The following is a 26888-nucleotide window of genomic DNA, read 5'->3' on the forward strand; positions in this document are numbered from 1 at the left end:
CCCTTCCGACTCAAAACGTTCTATGATTCTATGAAATGATGTCATCACTTACACATATTCAATGCAAGATCCTGTTTACTTGTGGTAGGTAACAATACTGCTGCTCCATTAGGAAAAGAAAGTTTGCTAAGGTGTTTATAACTTTTCCAATGATGTCACAGTAGAAAGTGAAATACTTGAATGAATAACCAAAGTGACAAGTAAAAAAATCAGACTGCCTCATACTTTTCTGTTTATATACAACTACTACATCACGAAGCAAGCTTGCAAGGTCATTTCTAATAGTTTATAACGAACTGCAAATTATTTTCTTAACCAAACAGTATCCTTTTTAGAGATGCAATGGATAATATGAGGCTATCCAATGATAAATTAGGAAAGAAGTCATAAATGTTTCATAAGGAGATATCGTGTGATCATCTATTATTTTAGGTTTTGACTTGCAGGACTATTTAATCAAGCATCTTAGACAACTCATGTATATGTAGAGACAGCAGCTCTATCAGTGCTTTTTCTTATTTTGCGGCAATACCTTTCAGCAATGCTTTCTGTGCTATGCTTGAGAGAGTACCCACAGAGTCAAAAGGGGTAGTGAGTGATAGCAGAACCATATTAATGTTTTCTAGCATGTTTTCAAGTTAAAGCTTGTTGAGACAGTATGAAAGACATTTTCAAAAAGCCAAGCAAATCTGTTTCAGAGCAACGTCCACACTTCTTTACAAGGGACACAGCCTCAGCTCTGGGCCTGCTCCTCTAGATTGTTTTGTAGACACTTGGTACCTGTGAAAGAGTTGATGTTTTCTGCATATTCTTCTGTCAAGTCAGGACAACATTCCTGACCTTACACTTTTCAGCATCACCATCTATTTTTACTAACATCTACTTTGTTGTAGTTTTAGAGTACATTAAGTGGAGAGACAGCATAAAGTTAACACACTCTTAAATCAGGATGATGCTGAACTTCAGAGAACAGAACACAAAGAGTAGGAAAAGATCAAAAGAGTCAGAAGTCAGAATCAGACAGAGTAATATTCAGTGATTTTTGAAGCCTCTGTGATATATAAATTAGTTCCACAAAAATTTGAGGAACAGACCCTCATGAGATTTGTGCCTCTTCCAGATGATCCTGAAACAAGGTGACAAGGATTTATGATGATATATTGGCAAACAGCTAATGGAGAAGTACAAAACAGCATGGAAGAACTATTTGGGTTTGGCTCTGGCAAAAGAACAGAAATACAGTCATGATGCTCATGAGAACTCATTCAAAAAGACCCTAGAAATGAGTCTTGGTGTTAGTGGTCATAAAAGCAGTGGGATATTCTAATATTAAATAACACAAAAATCTTCAAGGTGCATGACAATATTCTTTCAGCACTTCGTATCAGAAAAAGCTTTGTGTAGAGCTGCAAAATGACAAAACCTGACCCACAGTTTTACAACAGACTTTTTGTTTCTTTGTTTACTAAATATTTCTCAGGCCTAAACCAATTTTCTTCCAGCAATCCAGATTTTTTCAAATTGGTGTTACCCACACATATTACACCAGAAATAATTACACCTACCGGTGTTACCCAAATTTCTTCATGAAAATGTTTCAGACAACAAATTGGAATTCACTGTAAATCTGAACACAGTTTACTATTTTGTAAGGAACAGAAGCTTTTTCTGTTGTCTGCTTTTTGTAACCAAACCATTCTTTAATAATGTGTTCTATTGGCATAGAATATATGGCAAAGCAAATGGTTTGGGATACAAATTCATATGTCAGTATTATATATGATGAATATTTTGCAAGATAGAAGCTGTCTTTTTGGTAATTCTTTATCTACATTATCCTTTGGGAGACCTGTTGAAGTCTTCACCAGACTTTGCGTTATTTGTTCATCAGGCTCAGCTCTTTGCAGCTCTTTGACTGAAAGGGTCATAGCTTGATTTTCCATGAAATGTCAAAGATATTGCACATAGACAAGGACAGTTTACAGCATTTATTACACATTAAATATTCACTGCCTGAACCAGCCTTTGGTTCCAAATCTATTAGTCATTATTACATCAATTCCCCTTTTATCAGGAGTTTCACTTCTCTCTTTGTGGCTTGCTTTCAATCATAACACGTAAATATGCAAAGCTGGGGGTGTGGTAAAATGTTCTAATATCCATCCTTGAAGCTGATAGGCTGCTTTTTAACACTTTGGATTCAACCTTTCCTTATCTACAGAGTGGCCAGAAGTTGTGCTCTTTTATACAGCACAGAGGACAGAAGCACATCATGTGATGATGCTACAAAGACAAGAGCAAGTTTGAGCAGTTGTCCCATGGCCGTGTGACACGTTGTGTGCTGATCAGCTGCCACTGCCATTCACCAATAGGCCAGTGATGCTGACTAGGAAAGACTCCAGAACCAAACCAAACCAAACAAAATCCCAGCTATTAACTTACTAATATAGAAGTATTTCAGTAATATCGTGTGCATGAATAATTGCAGGCACTCAAACCTAGGAACAAATATCATACCAAATGCATTGTAATGAGGAGTGAATGACAGAAATATAACAAGTTAAGCAAAAAAAAAAAAAAATCTGTAACAAAATACTGGAATGAACCTACATGTAGGAAAAAACGTGATTAGCAGATGACTCTCATCATGAGGACAATTAAGCATTGGAACAGATTGCCTCAAGACATGAGGAATCTCTGCCATTGCAGGTTAAGACACAGCCAGTCAGAGCACTAAGAAAACTGTTCCGAGTTGACCCTTTTTTGACCAAGCAGCTGGACAAGAGACTTCCCCAGATCCTTTCCAACCTCTACAATTTCAGAATTCTATAAATCTACATACCTAACAGGGTTCCAGAATAACAATATGAGCAGGGATGTGTTGGTGCATCCAGGAATAGGCAAGAAGCTCGAACAGGAAAGGAATGGATGATGAACAAGACAGAGACAACCATAATGCCTTTGTATGACTCTGAGTCTATCGGTCTCTTCGCTTCAAAAGGAATTTGCAGAAGTTGCTACAATTCAGGAATCACTACAACGTCAGAGGAGAGATCGCTATCTGAAGAAACTCCCATAACTCTCATTAAAAAAGTGAAAAAAGGAAAAGATTAGGATGACTTCCTTTAGCAAGCAATTTAGGAAAAAAAAATAGATGAGGAACTCCTGGAGTCCCATTCTCACAGTTTAAAGCACAAGAATATGTAGCCAGATTAATAAATGGATGTTCAAGATCCAAAAAAGAACTGGTTCCTTGGTACCTGAAGATTTCATTAATTTTATATGAAAACAAAAAATTAGCAAGACTCAGCAACTATGTAGGTATATACATTATAGAAATACTCAGAACTGTCATAACTGGCAATTCAAAAATATTTTTGAAAGATAAGATACCAAACCAAGCCCTAACGATCAGAATCTAGAACGATACTTTAAATGTTTACAAAAATAACTTTCTTCAGTGTTCTGTATAGTTTTTACCTCATCACTGGAATCATTTGATGCTAACTACTGAAAATACTCTGCGTAAGAAAGATGGGTGTCATGTATTATCAAACTCAGCAAGCTGCAATATATATATAACATTATTATAACATTACAATGACATTTTTCTCCTTTTGATTTTGAATTTCTCATTCAAAGACCCTCCGTTTAGTATATAACACTTGAAATGTGAAAGCAAATGTATGGATAACTTCACAACTAAGATTCAATAATAGATGGCAAGAACCTCAGAAAAGGCACAAACATCTTCCTCCCGAACACCATGAAATTATTTTGATATTACATATCTGAGAGAAAGTGACAACTACCAAGAATAATCATGGAAAGGTTTGAAACATCTCGTTAACAGCGTCACAAGCACTTCATTTGGATTTAAACTTTCTTAGGTTTAATATATTTAATATCTTAAAATATTAAATATTCATAATCTGAGTAGATGAGCTCTTCAGCAGTGCTAGTTTGGAGAGAGAGTGATGGTTTTCTTTTATGACAGCTTTTAAGGCTTGGATTTTTTTTTTCACCATGCATTGGGATGCAGAGTAAAAAGAGGAAAAGTGTAAACCAACCTCTTGAATATTTCACAGAACACAGCTGTACAAAGATGGTAAGTCTCTCTCTCCCCTTCTCTTTTTTATCCCTTTCTATTTCCCCTGTCCTCTTTCTCTCTAGCTATTCTTTCCCACAGACACCTTCCTTTGAAAATTATTCCAAGGGTGATAAGTATGCAGCAAATTTAACAGGCTAGCTTAAAAACACCTTTAATATTACAATAAAAATCTAGAAGTCAATTTTAAACGTTTCCTGGAAATGAGCATATAATAAATTCAATCTAGTGTGAAGGACTATGATTGGATGAGCTTAAATATAAACTGTTGAAATGCCAATATATCAGAAAGGGAAACTGCAGCCTAGAAGACTGTTCTGTCATCTATATTTTATAGCATTTCATTCCTTTGTGGCACCCACACCACCTGACAGCTATGTCTTTGTTTAGCTGGTCTGTGAAGGCAGTGAGATAGCACAGATTTCCAGTGACTTTGGCTGCAATAAGTGGCAAGCGTAAGAATATTAAAATTCTTAAATACATCTAAAAAGTGAATTTACATCCCGGTGGGAAAAAACAACACTGGAAACCAACTGCAAGGTCACACGTGTCTAGTAAAAAGCCTTCCTTACTAATTATAGGAACTGAAGTGAAAAAAGATGATCAACGTTAGCTATAAACGATCCTTACTGCCGGCTTCTGGAGGAGCGCTGGATCCCCGCACAGCGCGCTGCGGAACACCGCAGGGTCTCCTGTGGGACCCAGCAAGCTACCAGCCTGCTTCTCATCAGCTTGGAAACAGAACTGCTGCTCGTGCTAAACCGTTCTAAACACTGTAAATACACCATGAGTCTACTTCTAAAGGTGAATACTAGGTATTAATTCCATTTTATTTCCACTTCTGTGGCAGGACTGCTAGTTATTTTGGCTTAGTCAAAATGCTTATCATCCCATTTTGAGTGGGCAAGACATGTCTCTTTCTCAGGCTGTTTACCTAGCCTCTTCAGAAAGGTGTTTATCTAAATCACTGAAATAAAATCAAATAAAATTTATTGTAACTACCAGTAAGCTGAGGTGTTAGCTAAGCTGTTGGGGGGGGGAAACATCAAACAGGTCAGTTTCACTTTAATTACTTCCAAAATGCAAGATCTATTTCTGGGGAAATGATTTCTACCAATGCTATTTTCCTTAAGCACAGTGCAGTTTTGCACAACCTTGCATGCACGCACGCATGTGTCTTCACAATACATGTTTTTTACCCTACCCTTGGGTCAGATTATACTATGGTAGAATAGATCTCCATCTTCAGACATCCTTTCTGATGGAAAAGAAGAAAATTAGTTTTGCTCAGTTTCATTTCTTCAGTGCCCACTGTAGCTCCTCAGACAACTCTAAACCACTTTTGTACCTCCCTGGAGTGAAAGCTTCAAAGACATATGGACATTTATCTTGTCATTCCCTTACATCACCTTTGCTTCTCTATATTTTTCTCCTAAGGATTTTTTTCCCCTCTTTCCTCTGAACTATTCATCCTTATATGTATCCCTACACAGTCTTTCTCAGCATTTTTGCCTGTAGTGACTTGGTAAAAGCAGAGCTGTATAAATCTGTGTGTGCAAATACTGACATGAAAAATTCAATATGAGATTGACTGACACGGTTGGCAAATACAGACAGAATAGAGCAAATAGATTCAGTCAAAAATTTCAACAGGAAGAAGGATGCGTGTGGTTGAGAAAGCTGAAAAATTTCACTCTGACATTTTCTAAATTAAAAAAACCAAAAAACAACAAACAACAACAACTCCACACACCACAACAAAACACTCCACATTTCAATCATTTATAAATGTAGGCTACTAAAACAAAAACAAAAATAAAATCCAGCCACACTTCCAAACTAAGCAATAAACAATTTAAAATTAAATGAACAAAATTTTTCAATACACCATTTTTTTCCTTGTAGTCTTTGGTTTCAGCATGAAAAAACAGTGCTCCATTTGCATTTATTTGCATTTGCTTTTTTTGTGGGTTGCTTATATTTCTAAATTATCTCCACTTATGTGTGTAATTTCCTTGTGTCACTGAGAGTTTAGATTCCTGTCAATTTGAGACAAAATTCAAATTTTGGATACCTCAGAAATCAACACAACCCAGTTCAAGGATTAAACAGTAGTGCAATCTGCTAAATTAACAAAAACCAAACAGCCTCATCGAGCAGAATTAGTGAAAAGGCACATCAATAAAACCAAGAAAACAAAACAATGCGAAGAATGACTGATTCTTAATTACCTAGGATTACAATTTATACACTCCCAATTATGGTTACTCACAGCAAGGCAAGATGCATGTGAAATTCTACCATTCTGATTTAAAAAAACAAAGGTATGACAAGTTTGGAGCACAAGAGAGTCATAACACAGGTGATGCACAGAATTTCAGCCTCACCTTTCCAGTAGACTTTGTTCCTTTCCAAATGCAAAAATAGCAGATAGTCCAAGCAGCAAGGAGGCACAGCGCAAGTTCCCAGCGCAGATTCCCGATATGTTCGATTCCATCGGATATCGCTAGCACCCTTCGTCTTCCAAGGAAGATTAAAAAAAAAAGGTCATACTATTGAAGCAAAACAGAACTACATCTAAAACACCAGGCTAAAACCAAATCAGCTTCAACCAAGGCAACTCCTAGTTACTGACTACTGAAAATTCACCATGTTAAGATAGAAGAGACAGAAGGAAAAAATACAATATTCTAAGTGGATTTTGCATCTGGGTAAAAAGGAACAAATGTTTAATTTTTCCATGTCGGTAACAAAATAAAAAAGATCTTTAAATAGCATTAGTATAAAGCAAAAGTCAAAGAAAAAACCTAAATTTCTTTGGATCAAAACCTGACACATGTAAGTTCAAAATAAAACACTTGATTAATAAATGTTTGGGTTTTTTTCAGTTTTTGTTTGTTTGGTTTGTTCTTTGTTTTTTTTTTTTTTTTTCAGAAAGAAAATGTTCTAACCTTTATTTTTACCTTCTAACATTCATTTTCATAGATTTCCTTTTGTAATTGAAACTATAGCCTTAAAAACATTTACTTTCAAAACTGTTAGAATATTTTGCAGGTGGGTTTTATTTAGGAAATGCTAGCATTACACTGTTATAATTAAAACCAACCTTTTTTGTGAAAAGTAGTCAGCAAAAATATGTATTGCACTGTTTGAAATACAAGCTACTCAGTAAGTCCTGATATATTCTACGAACACCCTTCACAGTTTGAGGTCAAAGTATCTACTTAGTAAACAAGACAAAGACAGAGACGGAAGAGGATTTTTTTTGCAGGGTGTGGGGATTTTTTTGTTTGGGGTTTTTTAAACCAATAATTTTGGAACAGTACAAAAAAAAAATCACATGAATTGCACACAGCAAACCTGCAGCACTAGGCTTCAATGCTGGTTTCCAAAAATCTGGGCTAGCATTTTATTTACAGGAACTTTTTCTTCATACAAGAATGATGCTCTTATCTGGGAGATGAATGGTCTTTTTATGCCCTTCTATTTTTACTTTAAATAAACACTCAGACTAAACCAAATGTACATTGTTTACCAGTCTGTAAACAAAATGTGGGTACTCCTGGTTGTATGAATGAAGAGGTTAAAAGCAAGAGCAAAAATGTATTCCTATAACGCTCAACGATTTTATGAATTCTCTGGAGATTATTCAATTGCTCTTAAGCTTGAAAGAAGCTCTAGAGATAACTAAAAGACTTTTTTTTTTTTAAGGGATCTCAATTTTCCGGAAAAAAATAAAAGCATGACTTAATTTGTATGTTATGTTAAAGTTGATATGGATTTAAATTCCATACATTCAGAGATTTGGAAAGACCTCATCATTTTTAAACAACTCCTGAAAGCATGCATTTAGTCATTTGCTAATTATATACACATAGTAATTCACTTCATTCATTCATGCCTTTTATCAGCTTAATCAAATCTCTATAAGGACTGGTCATGGCTCATTCCAGGCGTGCTTCTGTAAAAATATTTGCACACCTGTATGCACACATTTACACATTCACATAAAAAGTCTCACCATTCAACCCAAGTTTCCCCTGAAATCTGTTACATACTGTCTATACAACCTCAGAGACCCTAGACTTACACCACCCTCCCCCTCCCAGAGATATTGTGAATGGAAAAAAAAAATGAACTTAATTTCAATTAAAAGCCCTGTAATAATAATCACTATATGATATACACAATTAATCTGCATATAGTTATACAGATAACATCATTAATTACAATAAAATATATGTAAGAGTTGAATATTAAGCTGAAGAAGTCCAACCTACTATTATCCTTATGAAATAATTCTTCCTTTTGCATTCAATTCAGTCATTGGCTGAGGTGATCATTCCAGGGAGTATAAAGCATGATCAATTCAAGACCATGCCTCAAATAAATAAATCAATGCTGGAGCTACCTGGGCAAGACAATCTGATCTTTGGTCTTTCTGCTTTCACCAGCAGGAGGATGAGGATGAAGGGAAGTTCCTTCACCTGCCTCTAACGATGAAATAGGAGGCTGGAGACATCACCAGCTGGTGATAATGTGGGAAAATGAAAAGATCTAACAATCTCCAAGTCTTTCAGGTGGCCACACAGATGCTGCAGAACCTATTCTGCCTTTCACACATTTCAAGGGCTGCAGCTGCTGTGCTGAAAGTTTACACTGGCATACTCTGGGCTCACACAGAGCTTGCAGAAGTATTTGAGACTTGCACCACAAGCCACATCCAGCTGTTAAAGTACTCCATTTCAGTGCCAGTCACTCCAATTACTACACTGCTCTAACTGCATAACAGCTTCTTACTAAATAATTGTTAGCATTCTCTCTCCCTGGTTAGAATGTTTCACACAGCAGAAGACAACTTTGTCTTAAGAAAACAATTCTCAGCAAAAATTCAAGATGAGGATTTTTAGAAGCAACTGGTTCCTGAAAGCTCTCTGCAGGAAGTCAATGCTCAGTCTTCCCTGAATGCCCTGTGAGAAGTTTCAAATAACAGAGACACCTACCTTATCCAAAAATCTTGGCCTGATTCTTTTATAAAGAGTGTCATAGAAAGTAAGTGGCAAATTAATGGCCTCAACATAATTATCCCTGCTGCTCCCATTTAAAAAAGATGTGTGGTGCCACTCAACTCAAACTGTTAGCACTGTAATGAGTATTTAAATATATTGAAGTGCTGTAAATTGTTTTGTATTTTCTTTGTTCAAGCAGAACAAGGTTTAGTGTTTCCCTTAGAAGGTAAGCAGCAACAAGTCCAGAACATCCAATTGAACTATAACATACAATGTACGCAAAGCACAGACCGAAGGAAGAGCAAGTCTTGCTCAGAGGCTGGCAGTGATTTCCCCAGCTCTCCCTAGGGCAGAGCCTTAGCTCTCCTGCTGACACCACCACAAACAGCAGCAGCAGATGCAAGTTCTGAACGAAGAATTCAGAATATTAAATTCCTCTCACAAAGCGTCGGTTCAGTCTGACTGTACATACCCTCATATCCGCTCTTTTCATTATTCAACTTATTTTTTTTTAAAAAAAGCAAGGGGAGGGAAGAGCATTTTAAAAATACGTTATTCTCTCCTACATCCAAGAAATGTGGTTAATGCATTCAGGGGCCAGAAGATGACACTTGATCACAGGTTCTTAACTACTCAGCAGTTCAGCTTCTATCTAAAAGCTTCCATGACCTTGTATAAATTGCACAGACAATAAAAAAGAGACAGTGTAGCTTTCACCATGTCTTCCTCTTCTTATCTTACCACTGCCAGTCCCCTACACTACCTTCTTCTCTTCACCTCTTAATGCAGAGAAAGGCAGCGAAAGAATAAGAGCAGTAAAATCAGTCCTGAAAGTGATTATTTTGGTTTGAAATAAAGAAACACTTGAAAAAAGAGAAGTTCCAGAGTGAGATCCCCATGAACAGCCAAATCTGTGAAGGTTGTTTGCACCAAAGTTTCATCACTTGTGATTGCACATATTAAAGTAGATCAGACAGAAGTAATTTATGCACATTGCATCACTTATGCAGATTGCAAAGGGAAGATGTTGCGAACTCCTCACAGTCATTTCAAGTTGTCACAAAGATCAGGGGCAGCTGCTTATCTAGTGTGCTTGTGACACATTTATCGATGAGAATTTGGCCAACCATACAACTAGAGGAATGGCTTAGAAACAGCTATTTTGAGTTGTTTCCCCACCAGCAATTTGTTCTCTCATCTGAATCACCGCAGCTTTCCAGCTACCTGATAGGAAATCTTGAAAAATCAAAAACTGAGGGTGACTAGACCCTGCACCCTTCCTAGGCAGCCGTGGAGGGAGTTCTTGCTCAGGTCAGTGCTTCGCTTCCTCAAGTCTGATGATTGCAAGTGGCTTTAAAGGATCCCCCAAGCAGTGAAATTGCTCCTTGCCTTCTATTAATAAACCAAGCTCTGCTGAAGAGCACAGAAGCTTTCCTGTTCTGGAATATCTTTCAGGGAGTTGTAACATTGCCCTGTGGCTGTCTAATCCGCACTACTCGTACTCTAATTTAGGAGAGAGGCTGATCCACGCATCCAGACTACGTAACTCAAAGGTGGAAAAGGAACAGCTTAAGAGCAACAAAAACTTTTGAAAGAATGCTTATTTTAATAATAATACCTAAATATACACGCAGTGATATTTCAGAGAAGGCTCTATTGCTTGAGTCAGTAGTCTCCAGTTTACTGACTAGACACACTAAAACTCTCTATAAAGTAAGGAATAACAGCTAAGGGAAGGTGAGTTTGCCAAAACTACATGCTTCCTACCTTTCTTTGAATAAAGAGTGGTTTTCTCTCCCAGAGAGTAAAGGAAAACAGCATTAAACAGAGTACACATGTGCCAAAGATCTGAGAGAGTATTCTCCACTACCTTACTCACTTATATGATAATTTTTGATAATGGTATGATAAACTTACAGAATCTATGCTGAATGGCAAAGGATATAAAACTCTATGAAACCAAAAGGTCAGTGGTTTACTTTGTAAACTTCTCAGGATGTTTTACCAAAGATTTATACTATATTTAAGACAACGTAAAAAGAAAAATTACCCTTCAATAAAATGAACCTTAAAAAAAGTCTTCTTACCACTTCTCTAATCAATTTATTACTGTATTAATTACTCATACTGTTATCTAAGGTTTCTCTTCTCTGATGCGGTTCATTATCTCTTGACACAAGAAAACACACAGAATGATACAATATTTCCTTAGGCAACAGGTATAACAACATCCTATGTACTAGTGATATCAAAGCTGTGAAATTCTTTTCCGTTTTAAAACATAAATCATCCTGTTCTATACTTCACAGGACTATGTATCGAAACGCAGCTTCCAAATAAAGGAGACTTTCTGAGCTTCACTGAGTGAGCAATTAACAGAATGAAGAAAAATTCTTGTTAGAAGAGAACCTACTTGATGGAGGACTTTGACAAAGATGTGTGGGAGATCTCTCCCTTTTATGGGAAGGGAACATATATTGTAACAGGGATAACCCTTTAATTGTAAGCTCTGGTGTATAATATATACTACATACTGCTCCTATACTACATATCATATACACTGCATTGCCTAGATGAATGTTAAAATTTATCAATGCATATGACTCAGGCTGCATGTTAAATTGGTTTTGAACTTCCTTGCATCCATACTACACAATCTCAACCCTTAGCAGGAGAGAAGGGCCAAGCGTTCAGAGGACACACTGCATGACTGGCTAGTGCATGAACCCTCCTTTGGCTTGCTAACCTGCGGAGCCCCGGTTTTGTAATGACAACATGGGAAAGAATGACATCTTGATAATGTTAATACCATATAGTAGGGATATATCTTTGAGAAAGAGAATTCCTTAAAAATAGAAGTATTTTTCCCTCTAGATTCTAACATTTAGGAAACTAAAAATGGGCTGGTTGTGTCAGGATTTTTCCCAGTGCAGCAGTGTGGTAGTCACTAAAAAACCTCTGGAAAAAGCATGGGTACAACTATGAAGTTGAAAATGTAATCTTCCAGGGAACTTGTAGCAGATTTACTCACTACATGTTCTTTGAAATGAACAGAGAAAGTACAGGTGCCAAACTCTCACTGCAAGTCAACATGAGCTGAAACTTTCGCTTTTCTGAAAGTTATATATCCAGAACTGACAAAGGATACAAAATTAGTGTACTGTGCAAAGCTCTCTTCTTAATTCTACATGTAAAGTCTAAAACAGGAAATAAATCCACAGGTTTCTAAAAGTGCTACAAATAATACTTAACAGATATTGCTGGATACACACTTGTAGTCTCCAACCATCAGTGCTCAATGATTAGAAAGATGTATTTCAGGTTTTAGAAGATAATCTACAGATTACAGATTAAGGAATCTATAATAAAATTCTCAAACGGTAAGAATTATCTTCTGGAAATCCACTTAATTCCATACTTGGCTTCTTTTTAAAGCAGCAGACAGACAATTCCCAGTGGTCACATCAGCAAAAATCCCTCAGTTAGAGAATTATGCACAGCTCTAAAATATTTACTTCTTACAGCATATTTTCTGTGACCTACACATATCAGAATGAATTATTCCTGGTTGAGCAACATTTGTTGCTATTCAGTATAGTTCTTTCTTCTTAAAGTCCTGATAGGGTTCACTCTTGCTGCATTCTTTAAACATTTTACACTTCTTACCAAATTAAAAGATTAAACTCTCTTCAGAAGACTTTTATCTAAAATTTCTAGTACTACTTGCAAATAATGACATGTATTTCTTGTGTCAACCCCTGCCTCATTGAAGTGCTTAATTTACCTGAATGCAATGTGACACTAATTAGCAGCTACTGTGTATTATACATATATCGCTTTTTAAAATGTGTATATATGTGTGTTTGCATATATCTATAGCAAGAGGCAGAGGCAGTGATGGATAAACACGGAACACTCCTCTAGCCATTCCTGACCAATCTTCCTTCAACCTCTTCTACTGAAAACATGGCAACTTCTTCTTAACCAAATCAGAGTTTAATCCTGCCAAATAACCTTTCTGTACTGGTTCCACTCACTTCTGCTCTATAGTTTCTTGGTATTCTCTCAATATATCAAATGGCTCTTTCTGTCTTTTTGCAGTTTTCCCCCTACTCTTCTCTGAAGAAGCCGTGCAGTGACAAAAATCTCATTTTTTTATTCACCTTCTGAGTGACACAAATTAGTTCAGCACACAGTAGCAGTTGTGAACTGAAAGCACCTGGAAGAAATCTCAGAATCTGTGATGAGCCTTTTAGATAGTCTGTAAACTTGTCCTTGGTTGTTCACTCTTAATTAAATGTTCATAAGATGAGAACTACAGACCACAAAAAAAAAATTGAGAACTGTTCCGTTATTTTGTGAAGTAGTCCTTCACAGAGAACTCTTTGCTACAAAACTCACGTAGCAAATGAGTGATGATAAGCTCTTATCTCTCTTATTTTGTCAACATCTCTCTCATACACACTGGTCCTGTACTAAATCCTAGTAACCAAAAAACCTAAACTGCAAAAGAGCAGGGGCACAAGGCAGTAAAGAACAGCTGAGAGGTCAAAAGAGAAAACAGAAAACTGCGAATATATAGGAGCTATTTTGTAAAGTCCCAAGTCCTTTGGCCATATTCACAGCTACTGGGTCTTCATAAGACACCACTTTAGTACTTGCAACTTACAGTATGATTCTTAATTAAATAAATTCAAGTAAGTTCTACTGGCTCAATTTTTCATTTGTAACCTAAACCCAATAGTCAGCAGTGTTGGAATCATTAAAAAACAGCTTTTGAAGGGACTTTGGGAGGTTATCAGTCATCTCCCTTCCCACCCAGAGGACAACTGTGCCTACATCATCGTTTCAAGGCCTGCACTGATTGATATTCTGTAACCCTTATAGGAATTCTATAGCAATATTTAATGAGTCTTCCTGAGAATGTCCTCCTGACACTGCAAATAAATTTCCTTGCTGCCCTATAAGAATATCATGGAAAACAGTGAAAAATTTACTAAAAAAGTTTGGTTTTTTTTCCAGTCTGCGTTCACTTTTTTTCCCCACAGCAGGACAAAACTGACTTGTGCACATTTTCTTGTTTCTTAATTGAAATAAAATTCGTGCAACCCTAATGCTAAGTAGTATGAAAAAAACGTCTCAGGCCTCTCATGCTTCGCATTTTTAGTCTCTCTGTCGCTCAGATCCCCTTTCTGTAAAATGTGAGTAATTTGACCTTAGAGATTTTATGAAGATAAATTAACATGTAAATAATCAAAGCTATGATTGCAAAGCCATTGACAATATGAGCACCCTAGGAAACCTTGATTAATTTAATAACTTTGTCAGCAGAACAGCAACCTAATAATAACGACAATATAAAACATTAGAAAATGAACAAAGAACAACAAAATATTGAATACCTGCACATCCTCTAGCAAGAACAAAGCAGATCTGTTGAAAAAGTATCAATCCTTCAACTAAAAATGATCATATTCATAAAAGATGTAAACTTAAAATTGTACAACCTTAATCTAGTCTTTCCTAATACCCAAACAACTTCTAAGGCAATTTTTTTCCATAGTAATAATGGGAAGTACAATGTTCAAGAGAGAAAAAAATAAAAAAATTTGGAAGTTTATCTGCTTGGTTTAGATAACATTTATTCCTCAATATTAAGAAATCAGCTTATCCCACTTTCAACTGAAACCAGGCAAAGTCCATGGTTTTGAGGCAAAATCAGATGAAGAGCCTCCATGTCCCCAAACAAAAAGCGATTTTCACAAGGCTCCTTATGAACTAAACAGAAATGAGCAAGACTAGCACAAGTCAATGTTCTACAAGACACGTACAAAGTGCCTAATTTTGAGAGGTATTGAAGGTCTCTGGGTACTGAGCACTGCAGGATCAGGCCCAACTTGCTAATGACTTTTCAGAGCGTAGTGGGGATTAACCACAATGTGATTCCTGCAGTCATTTGCAGCCTGAATGAAACAGGAAAAACTCCTTTTGACTTTGCAAGGAAAAGGTTTGTGCCTTCTCCTTTTTGCTGAGAACAGCCCTTTTTCTTTTCCCTAGACAAAAAAAATGTTTTTTCTCACTAGGCTTTACTTGGAAATGCTAAGGATGTGTCACCCCCTCCAGAGAATGACAGGCCAACAAGTAGAACTTCTTTAACAGAGGACTAAGTTGTTATACAGCCAATAAAAAAACTATTGAGGTGGAACCAACCACAAAACCATGGGTGTTCTGTCTGTTCAGCTCCCTTCCTAGGCACTAGAAAGCTCAAATTCCTGACCATGGTGAGAGACTGGAGTAGCAGCCAAAAGAGCACACAGCCATGGTTGGTGCCCCATGTACCTGCCAGACAGTTTCCTCTCCTAGGAAAGCACACAGACCAATAGAGTAGAGCACCTTCTCCTCTCTGTTCTGTTTCCCAGGCTATAAATATAGCCTCATCTACAGCCACAGCTCTCTTTCATGGGATGGCTTTGACATCACCAAAATTACCAACACCTCTATTACTGCAGCTACCACTATTAGCTGTTTAAAACTTGGATGCTAAAAATACCATGTGCTGTACCTTGAAATCATAGAATCATTTCAGCTGGAAGAGACCCTCAGGATCATTGAGTTCAACCAGAACCGAACCTAAACCTGGCACAAAACGGTGTCTCTAAGAATCTCACCTAAATGCCTTTTAAACCCCTCCAGGGATGGTGACTCCACCACTGCCATGGGCAGCCTGTTCCAATGCCTGACAATCCTTTCTGGGAATAATTTTTTCCCAATATCCAATCTAAACCTCCCCTGGCAACTTGAGGCCATTTCCTCTTGTCCTATCATCACTTGCTGCTTGGGAGAAGAGACCAACACCCTTCATGCTCCAACCTCTTTTCAGACAGCAATAAGATCTCCTTGAATGTATGTTTGTTTGCTGCCTTTTATTTGGTTTGTTTGTTTCTTCTTTGGGGTTATTGTTTGGTTTTTTGCTTGGTTTTCTCAGAAAACCTTTAATCAAGCTATACAATTAGGATGAAATGCCATAAATGGCACTTAACTGGACAGCCTCTGAATGCTGGGCACCAGTATGAAATTAGAAGTGAGTTTCAGGCTCCTATCTATCCTCCTTTGGAACAGAGCATCAGAGAATTTGAAGAATAAAAAGTGAAATTTGATTGATTTAGCTGCTTACCTTAGAAACTGCACACACAGATAGAATGTGAAACTTCAAGGCTATGGCTTGCAAGGTCTTTTTAAGTAAGGTAAGAAATCCTTTAATCTCCTAATTTTTCCCAGAGCTGTCAACACTGATACCTGTAGCCAGTAGCAAGTCTGCTAACTCAAACGAAGCCTGAAAGCATTAACAGGGATAGATATTTCTAAGCAGGAAAACAAGTAAAGAGGGTCTCAACTCCCAGACTTTGGCTACTGCTCCACCAGGAGACCATTTTCACTGTATAGCTACAGATAAGCAGTTATCAAATACAAGCTCACAAAAATATTTCAAGTTCTGAGGTCCTTGCATGTATAATGAGATTATTCTGAGTGCACCAAAATAGAACCTAGGACCTACTGCAATACTTATCTCTAAAGTCTTTTCTTGTGGGTTTTGGGGTTTTTTTAAACAAACAATTCACCTTCTGTGTGACCAAGCCATCAAAGCTGGTGGAGAACATCAAATTATCAGAGGAAGTGAGTCTATGCCTGCTAGGGTAGCAAAGAAACAGTATCCTGGGTACAGACCTGTGGTGGTACTGCAAAGCCTCCTTTCAGTCATCATCGCAACTGGGCAAGTTGCTGTTTGACTTCAGCAATAACTTTGGGAGTAGCCAAGGTCAGAGAAGCAATAAAAGCCATAAATATTTCAGCAGGGAGGCTGAAGTTTTTATTTGCAATGCTCAAACTAAATAATAAGTAAGGGCCTTCTAGCCTAGACGATGGAAAAGACCCAGCGGTACCAGGGATCTTCAAAGCCAGAAGTAAAGACATCCTTTGGGTCTGATGTATTCATTTATGTGCACGCACACACAAAACCAATCTCTTACTAACCTCTGCTAGCATTTACAGAATGCCAGGCTGGTCTGCTGTGTGATATGTAACAACCTGTATATCCCTCACCATTATTAACTCTTAGACTCAGAGCACTGGGCTTGAAAGAAACATAGCACTGCTAAAACATGCACTTGTGTCAATACTGCATTTTCCCTAAGCTTTTTTTTTTTTTTTTAATAAAATTGTACAGATATTGTAAATAGTCTAGAAGATTGTGGTAATGCGATATGATTATTAAAGGAAGGATGTAACATCAGCCTGACAGTTTACACATGAGATCACATACAGTAAGCAAATAGGATCACTATTCACAATAACTACCACTCTAATTCATAGATTATCTCAAGAGTAGATGGTAACCGACAAAACACACACTCCCTCTCCCACCGCAACCCCAAGCTTTTCTGTGGCCTTTTGTGGCCACAACTTACAGTAGCTTCAGTTGCAGACTTGACACTGCAGAGAGCAAAGTGTAAAGGTCTTGAATGGTGTGATTGTTCAGAAGGAAACTAGAACCTTTCCCTTCCCAGGCATCAACATAATTAACTGTAAGTAACCTGGTCAATATGCAAATGATTTCAGTCCTGTGACTGTCTTTTACAGCAATGAAGATTCTCACACACTATCCACATGAGTTCTGAAAATAGCAACGAGCATCTGCTCTGTATAGTCTACCCCATCAACCTTCCTTTCACTATTTCTTTTGAAAAAAGTGTCTTTCAATAAGTTTATGGTTCCTGACACCAGAATTTATAAAGGAGTAAAGCAACATCATGTGAACAAGATCTCTGGCTAAGTGAAAGAACATTTCTGGCAACACTTAAATGCAGATTAAAGGATGACTTGCCAGACAAATTAACTAATCTAGTAATATATTCACTACATATTAACTACTCTGACATCTGCACTGCACATCTTTACACAAAGACTTCTATTGTGCATTTATGCCTGATATATCTAAGACATAATTTAGTTATAATATTCTTTTTATTGCAGTGAGTTATCTTATTGCAAAAACAGTCTTGGTATTTAATAAAGCTCGTTCTTCCACTTCTAAATTAGTTTGTCATGTCTGTTTTAAATTTTGAAGCCATGCAACGTCATACCTACTTAAATTTTAACAAGGCAAATACGTTCCTCAGCAGGAGAGTATATTTGCTTTCCAAGGGTCAAAGAAACAAACACACACACACAACACAAACACAAAAAAACCCCAAAACTATAAATATAGGGATATAAAAATTGTCAGTGTCCTCCATATAATTCAGCTGAACGTTGCCTACTCCTCTGAAGAGCTGGAGTTACCACTGATTGCCAAGTTTTGAATCTTGTTGAATAAGCAAATAAACACAGTGAGTAAATAAGGCTAGTACTGGAGAAAATACTTCGTTCATTTACTCTGTCTGAAATCTTAGTTCTAATTATTCCAAAGAACCATAAGATATTTTTGTTATAATGCTTAAGTCATAACAATAAGAGATACCACCTCAGAAACTCTTGTTTATTCTGAAACCTTAGCTGGGAAGTGGGCAGATTAAGTATATTTTGATTTAATATGCTAGGTGTTAAGATTATTGAAAATTTTAACAGAAAATGTAATGACTTTTTAGCCAGAGGGTATGCATTTTCATGCCTTGCTCAGATTTATTTTTTTATTTTTTCTTTTTAAATAAAACAGTAGTATTTACTGAAGCAATAACTACCACCCACGGAGGCTAAGGTAATTGATGTAGCACAAGAAGGCAAAGAGAGGCAAAGACAACAGCATATGCTACCATTTGAGTAAATGATGTCAATGTAGAGTTCTCCTTCAAATATAGTCTTAATTTATGGTCTGTTCAAAGCATAGCTATTGCTGCCTTAAACATAAAACAGAGCTCTGAATGTATAGCCTCAGAATAAGGCTCTATCTTAATAACAAATTTCAGGAAATTAGAATGGGCCCTTAAGAAATTTCAGTAACCGAGGATTCTGTCGTACACTGTGAATTGTGAGGTAACTTAGCATTGAAAGTAACATTCCATTTCTATGCCTGTCTTAACACACACTGTGCACTGCAAGGAACAAATACGCAACTACACATGCACTCATTAAATATTTATGGTAAGAAAAAAATGTGTCATCTAACTAGAAATCAGAATCGAGGAGACACAAGAGAGTTAAACTCTTCTGTTATTATAGCTGAATAGCTAACACTTACATAGTCCTTTAAAAAATGATGAGATACAGAAGCCAAAGTATTAGTTAGCTCAAACGAGGATGAAGATGCAACTCGCAAACTCTTAAGACAAAAATCACCCTGGAAAAAAAGTAAGAAATATTTGAAATCATCCTCTTTCACTTCTGCTTCCTCATTAGTATGGGCTCCAGGCTCTTTGCTCCAGCAGCAGGAGCCAAGCTCCCAAGCAAGTGGCACACTTTGTTCTGTGTTCTTTCAGGATATGGAATTCCTCTCCTTGTATCCTCTGAAAAAAAAGAGTTAAAACTCTCATCCTGACTCTCTTTGGCTGTATGAGAAGATTTCCAACTGAACTCATACCAATAAGTGCTATACAGTTACAAGGTATCTCATCATGTGTAAATGATCACAACCTTAAAAGACAACGAACAGTCTGATCAAAGGTAAAGTTTCTGTGCACTTACTCCCAGAATTCCATCACCGGAGAAGTGGCATTTTGTAAAGAGATTTGGCTGCAGTTGCTCATATTAAGTTTTTGAAATTCCACACAGTTTTCTATAAAAGAGAAAAAAAGAGTTTGCTATATTGACATATAAGTAGGTTTCTTTTAGTGCATGTTCTAGTTCATACATATTGTAAAGCCACCATTCTATCACACATTTTCCCTATGTGGTTAAAGGATTTCTAGGCACACTAAAACACAACAGCTGCTACTTGTGCAACCCTGTATTTTGATCACCAGATCACAAGCCTATCCCAGAAAAATATCCATGCAGTATGCTATATTCTCCTGTCACACTTTCCAAAGGCACAGATGCAATGGCAAGGGCCAATAAAACATCTGAGCCAGAAGAATGGTGCTTTGGGAAACTGAGGCAACTGACTGGGAATTAACTACATCCTCCTATTCCAGCTGCTGGTTCAATGGCCCATGGTAACAACTGGCTGATGAAACGCTGCCAGCAACAAGCTTCCACTTTGCCTTAACATGGCAAGTGAAGTCACTCTGGCTTATTATTATGGTCTCTAAAACAGAGAAAGGAGATCAGGGCAGCTCAGCATTGTTGAACAGCAATCAACATTGGCTAAGCTCCTTTTCAGGGTTACTAAAACTGATACTGAAGCCTTCCACATCTGTTGGGCCCAAGACTAGTTCGCTAATATAACCCTTACTGCAAGATTTTAGATAGCCTTAGGTGTGCTCAAAGAATGTGATAAAGATCAATTAATATAAACCATGAAAGACAGTACAATTGCTACATGATTTGAAATTGGAACGTAACACAAAGAATAAATGCAAAAACTTTAGGAACATGGAAATAAGAACGCAGGTCTGTATTCTTCCCAATAGATGCAGTAAGTAGAGCATTACAGATAAAAATGTCGAGAGGGCAGACACAGAGCCCTATACTACAAACCCTTATGAATACACACCTCATCTTTCAGGCAAGAGGCTGCTTTGCATCCAGTAAGAATGATTCATGTGACTAAATTTTCACAAGTAGATTGATGAACATTATCCCTCAACATCTGGCATTAAAAAGAGAACATCCAAAGTTCCCCATCTAATATTTTCTTCTCCATTTAAACTCCTCCTGATTTCATGAAAGAGCAAGATTGTAACCTGTCATCAGCTCTTCAGTAGGATTCACTTACTGTACTTAGGGAGAATAGATACAATTGCAAATGAGAGGCTTGGGATTCAGCCAGAATATTGTACAGAATTAATAAAATCCAAAGCTTTCTTTTGCTACCTGACATTATATTCTCCAAGAACAATGCTTATACAATGACCTAAACCAAAAAGGTATGAATAAGTCTTTACTCCAGGACTCCTTTACCATTATGTAGTATTGATGTGATTGGTCCATTTCCACAGACTTCCTACCAGAATAGTTCTCTGCCTAACATTTTAATATATTAATGAATTATTAGGAAGCATTTGTATAGCAATAATCTCTACTGAGGTGATACCTGTATTCCATTCATGCCCACAGGTGGCCCAAGGAAGCTCTGTAGTAAAGCAGTTAAACAGATAGAAGATAGCCCATGCTAAAATGATGATGTAATACACATTTAGATGCGCCTCTATAACTTGGGTAGCATATCCAATGCCTGGAGGACAAAAAAAAAAAAAAAAAAAAAAAAGACAACAACCAACTGTTACTTTTCACGTAATTTAAAAACAAATGCTTACTATTAAAGTATATCTTACTTCAATTTTACTACAATTTATTTTATTTTACTTCAAAATGAATGCATCCTTTCACAGTAGAACACAGAACTGTTTGTTACCTTCAAATAGAGGGCAAACTTTCCTCCAGCACGTAATGCCTCCTTCACTAGTAAACTGTCCCAAGGCCGTCTCCAAGAAAAAAACTGGTATTCCACAGCAAATAAAAAAAACCACATATGGAATGAGGAAAGCACCTACAAGCAAACATTGAGGAGGTTTTGGTTATAATGAACACAGTTCCTTGACAGTGAGAAAGTAACTTTCTAAATAAAGGAAGTATCACCTATTAGCCACCTCCCGGGCATGGTGCTGAAAGTACAGAAAGTGTTTACTCCTGGGCCCAAATATCAAAAGTTAACCCATAAGCCAATATCATGGACTGGAAAAGACCAAAGTTCCTCAGTAGACTAAACTCTGCTCATGTGTCTCTCACAGAAAAGACCATGGTCTTGCTCAGCCACACAATTCTGCTCTGATCATCACCATGCCAGTCTACACTATCTTCTCTTCCTTGCTTTTCTCAGGAAAGTAGGGGTAAAGAAGTCTTATGGAAAGTAAATCCAATAAGTTCTTTGTATGTTATTTGGATAAGTCTGATAATAAGAATCATGAAAAGGGAATGAGGAAACAAACTTTAGAACTACTTCCAAGAACAGGAATGCAGAGCTTGGCCTTATCAGCTAGAAATATTTATTTGAAGTTGTAGGAAAATAACAAAGCATCAACATTTTTGTTAGATGCTGACAGTAAACTCCAGCACAGATAATGAACAGTACAATTCAATGCTGAATCATTGTATACAACAACAAAGAAAATTCTTCTCTTACCAATTAAAACAGCAAAGGTATTGTATTATGTAATGACCGATCATGCTATTAGGTTTGGCACCTAAAGAACAGGGGTGTGAAGTAGACAGAAGCAAAGATATGTGAGAAGATGCATATGTTAGGCCTATCATCACTTGCTAATAACATAGATTTTAGGTATTCCATTTAGAACCACACCTAAATAACTATTATTAAGACATAGCCTTTTTGACTACACAGAGAATCCATTAACGTACAAGGCACAAAGAATTTTTTTCCTCATTCCCCAAGTACTTTCTGACAAATCAGCACATAAGGTTAAGAGCAAGCAACTATATCGGTTTAGACTGAAACAAGGAAAGAAGGAAATAAAAACTGAGGAGAAAGCACAAAACAACCAATTCTGCCATTTTTATTTACATCAAGAAAGTTTTACTGGTTTAACCAGGCAGACTAGCGCAGCAAAGTACTGCACAGAATAACGTATCTGAAGTTGTAGGAAAACTACAAAGAGTTAATTGTCTAATTATGTTAGGACAATACAGGTTAGTACAACTTACATGTTGTATCCAGGCCTTAACCTACTTGCTCCCAAATAAATACTCCCACAACACTGACTTAATTTAATTCTCCCATTAAACATTGTCAGTATCCCACCATTCATTCCATTTCAAATCAACACAAGATACACTAAACACACAGAACTTTTGGTGGATAGTTTTTCCTGGGAAGATGTGTTTTACAGTTCTGTCCATCACTGCACACTGATCGATCAGTTCTTTAGAGCACAAGCAATACCAGCATTTCCCCTTCAACAAGTGTCCTGAAGATCCATTTCATCACTAATGAAAGTACCTTAACAGCTACCTCTCCAATACTAAACCTCTGGCAGAATATGAACCATGACTAAAATGTTTCTGAATATATTTCCGCAAAATTTCTACAACTACAAGGCAAATAAGCATCCCCTTCATGATCTTAAAAACAACCACCACAACACACCTACAACCCTGCAACAATTGTTATGCTTTAGTCATTTGATTAGAAAGATGACAACTAAATACAGGTGCTTTGACTTGCAGTTTCTTTCTTCAGACCCAGCACATCGAGAGACATCTCTTCATAAATAGTCTCTTCCCTCAACTGGAAAATTTGCCTGCAATTGAATCTCGAATCTCAGACGCATCTCAAGCAATACATGCGACATTCATAAAGAATGGAATCCTTGGATATAAGACATGGTTTCTCTGTATAATTCACTGTGCAGATGGTTTGAACAAAATCTTACAGGCCGGGCCAACTGCTGGCTGGTATCAAATCCAACTCCCTCATCTATACGCATGATCATCACAAGTTTAACAGGGCAACTTGTTGCAAGTATTAGCTTTGACTGTTTTTCCAACGCTGTTCTACAACATCTTGAAAATGAGAGGACATCAGGTTTCCCAGCTTGCAAACAGATCATATTCCAATAAATATCTAATTCTAAACATAGAAAAAATATTTTTTTCTAAAAATACACACTAAATAGCCATAAGAACAAACTAAAATTATAGAAGCTTATGCTTACACTACCCGTTATCACTTGGAGTAAGTACCAGAGGGAGGCTGGACCTCAGAAGTTCCATACTACTGCTTCTAGACTTGTTCTGCACCTAGCAAGTTCTATCATAACTAGCTGACCTATCTTACCCTTGTTTTCGCTTACCACACACTAAGTAGTTTTCAGTATTTACATCTGACGTATCAAGTAAGCCCAACTCTGGTCTAATTCCAGCAGGTCATTCCAGAGAGTAACAAAACCAGAGATGATAGCCAGAGGCCACAGACCAAGTCCTCAATGAATAAAATTGAAGTCAATGGCAAATTTCCCATGGTGCCAGGACATGACCAATTAAACCACTCATTAATTCTATTATTAAATAACACAGTGGTGATTAAGTATGATATTTAAGTAATTACTTTTTCACTAAATTACCCAAAAATATGATTAGAATTTTTTTTTCCTAATTGTATACACTTAAAAATGATAGCATCACATTTTGACAAGCTAGCATATACAACTTACCATGTGAACACAGAAATCTTCATTATACACCAAAAAATATTTCTATATTTTCCTCTGTCAAAATTTCTCTGAGAAAACTTCAACAATCAACAGGAAACTGTTCTGCATACCATATCTGGTGTATATAGTATATATTTACCTACTAACATCAGTACTTGCTAGCATCACTCGGAAAACAGGTGAAATCTTGCTATCTTAGTTTTGGCAAAGTACAAATATATAAAGAAAAGAGCTGCAAACCATGGACAAATATTATAGAAGCAGTAGACAAAATGAGCCAAAACCACCCCTAAGTTCAGACAACCATGCTTAGGTTTGGAGGGACAGTGGAAAGAAATTTGGTACCCTATGGTTAGCAAACAAACTCATTAAAGAACAGATCTTTGCAGATCAGCCACCAAACCTATCATTTTTCTCCCAGCCTATATGCTTACACTAACACTGATTCAGGCCTTAAGTGGGGGGGACTGTTGAATCCAGTCTACAGAATTCTAAACTAGAATTTTAATTTGCTTTTCTTTACTCATTGCTTCGCAAATCACAGCTTACGTGCTTATTCTTAACTGTCACATCCCTTTCATGATTTATACTTAACTATAACCAATACATGACACATGGTATACTTTTATAGAAGTTTCTTCTCATTCTAAATTCGACTGGGTTTGCTCTCTTTCAGTAACAGGCAGTTTCTACAGCTTCCTCTACCCTACACTGTGGTGATTTGAGAAGTAATGAGAGAAAAAAAAAAGTGTGGTTGAGTTAAAGAAATTTTCATATGAAGGAAAAAAAAAAGTAATATTTGTAGTATTATCAAAACCAGTATTCACCCTCTCCAAAATATACTGTTGTGAAAAATAAACTACTACGTTCTCTACTACGTCAGACAAACTTATTGAAGTATGCTTGGGTCTGTATTCACATGCAGAAGGAAACACACAGTGTACTACTACAAGAGAACACTGGTTTCTGCATTAAAAACCCTGCAGAAAGAACACGTCAATTCACTAACACTGAAGAAACTCATGAAAGTAAGCCACAGAATATTTGAGGAGGATAAGGAAAGACAAGCACAATGATCTTTTAGTTATCAGATACTTTCCCATCCGCACATATGCTGAAATAACAAATACCTCTCTCTCAACTAGTGCAAGAAATCACTGTAAAGCATTCTTAACTGTTTATTTCCCACACTTTTATGGTGAGCTGTAAATTAACATATGATGCCATCTTACCTCCTCCATTCTTGTAGCAAAGATATGGGAATCTCCATACATTTCCCAACCCAATAATCTCCCCCGCCACAGAAAGCACAAATTCAACCTTATTGTTCCAGTGGCCTCTTTCATGAACTTTCTTATCATTGCTGTGGACGAGGTTGGTACTTGAGGCTTCTGGGTCCAAAGCATCTTCTGGCTTGCCATTAATTATAGGAATAGTCTTTTCAGCTGTCATGACTGTTCAGCCTAGGGGAGAACAAAACATACAGATCTTTTAAATCACTTGTGAGTAATAACCTTAAATGATTAAGTTGTCCCTCAGCATATCACTGCTTTCTCATTACCTACATAAGTTTGCATGTGTCAGTAAAGGGGGCAACTCCATGAGATTAAAAAAGTTGTAAAGAAGGAAAGGAAGGAAAAAAATAACACAAAATGCACAAAAGAAAAGCTCTTGTACAAGCAAAGGAAAAGATTTCTAAGTTGAGACAGACAACTTAGTAGAACGTTGTTTTAAGGTGCAAATAGTAAAGCCTTTCAAAAATCCCACCCCAAGCAAGGAACCCAGCTTGACCAGCCTACCAGAGAACAGAGATCTCCTGCACCTTCCAGGCACACAACCGAGAACAGAAAAAGAAAGGGATGTGGCCAAGGGGGCCTGAACGGCTCTGGCCTGCCTAGAGGAGCAAGGGAGCTCCCGGACTACTCACCCAGGGCTCTGCCTGTGTTTGCGAGGCTGGCAGAGGGACAGGGTCTCTAGCTCAGTGCCCGGCTCCGAGCCCAGCTCCGCGGGCTGCCGCTGCTAGCTCTGTTGCACAGGAGGCAGGGGCAGGGCAGCCGCCGGCGACAGAGGCGGGGAGAACGCGGACAGCCTTAAGATAACGAAGAGCCGGGGAACCTCGTCCTTCTCCTCGGCTGCTGCCCGGCCGGCGGGGATAGGATGCTCCCCGCGCTCTGGAGCCGGAATTTGCAAATGCTCAGTCTTCTCTGGATCGATGGTATAACACCCGCCTCCCCCGTCCGCCCACCTCAGGCTGTCCCGCCAGCTCCCCCTCCTCCTCCACCCTGCGTAACCACCCGAGCATCCCCCACCCCGCGCCACGCAACCAGGGCCAAGCACCGGGCGGTACCCGGCCCAGCTCCTTGCACCCCCCTCGACTCCCCTCTATGCGAGGGGCGAAGGCGACCTGCCTGCGGGCCCGCGGTGGCAGTGGCAGCTCCGTGCGCACCT

At 37.7% G+C, this 26888-nt stretch overlaps 1 protein-coding gene across 1 annotated transcript in view; it reads right to left on the bottom strand.

The window, feature by feature from the left end:
- SLC6A11 (solute carrier family 6 member 11) overlaps positions 1-26661 on the bottom strand; it is an 87983-nt gene extending 61322 nt beyond the window's left edge. The window contains exons 1-6 of the mRNA XM_065845536.2: positions 26368-26661; positions 25673-25903; positions 21626-21760; positions 21305-21445; positions 19795-19885; positions 6496-6628 (exon numbers count right to left, since the gene is read on the bottom strand). Coding sequence (XP_065701608.1) covers positions 6496-6628; positions 19795-19885; positions 21305-21445; positions 21626-21760; positions 25673-25892 — 720 coding nt within the window. The 5' untranslated portion in view covers positions 25893-25903; positions 26368-26661. The remainder of the gene's footprint in view (positions 1-6495; positions 6629-19794; positions 19886-21304; positions 21446-21625; positions 21761-25672; positions 25904-26367) is intronic.
- Positions 26662-26888: the final 227 nt, after the last annotated feature.

The sequence above is a fragment of the Patagioenas fasciata genome, chromosome 10 (assembly GCF_037038585.1).
Source record: "Patagioenas fasciata isolate bPatFas1 chromosome 10, bPatFas1.hap1, whole genome shotgun sequence".
Classification (NCBI taxonomy): Eukaryota; Metazoa; Chordata; class Aves; order Columbiformes; family Columbidae; genus Patagioenas; species Patagioenas fasciata.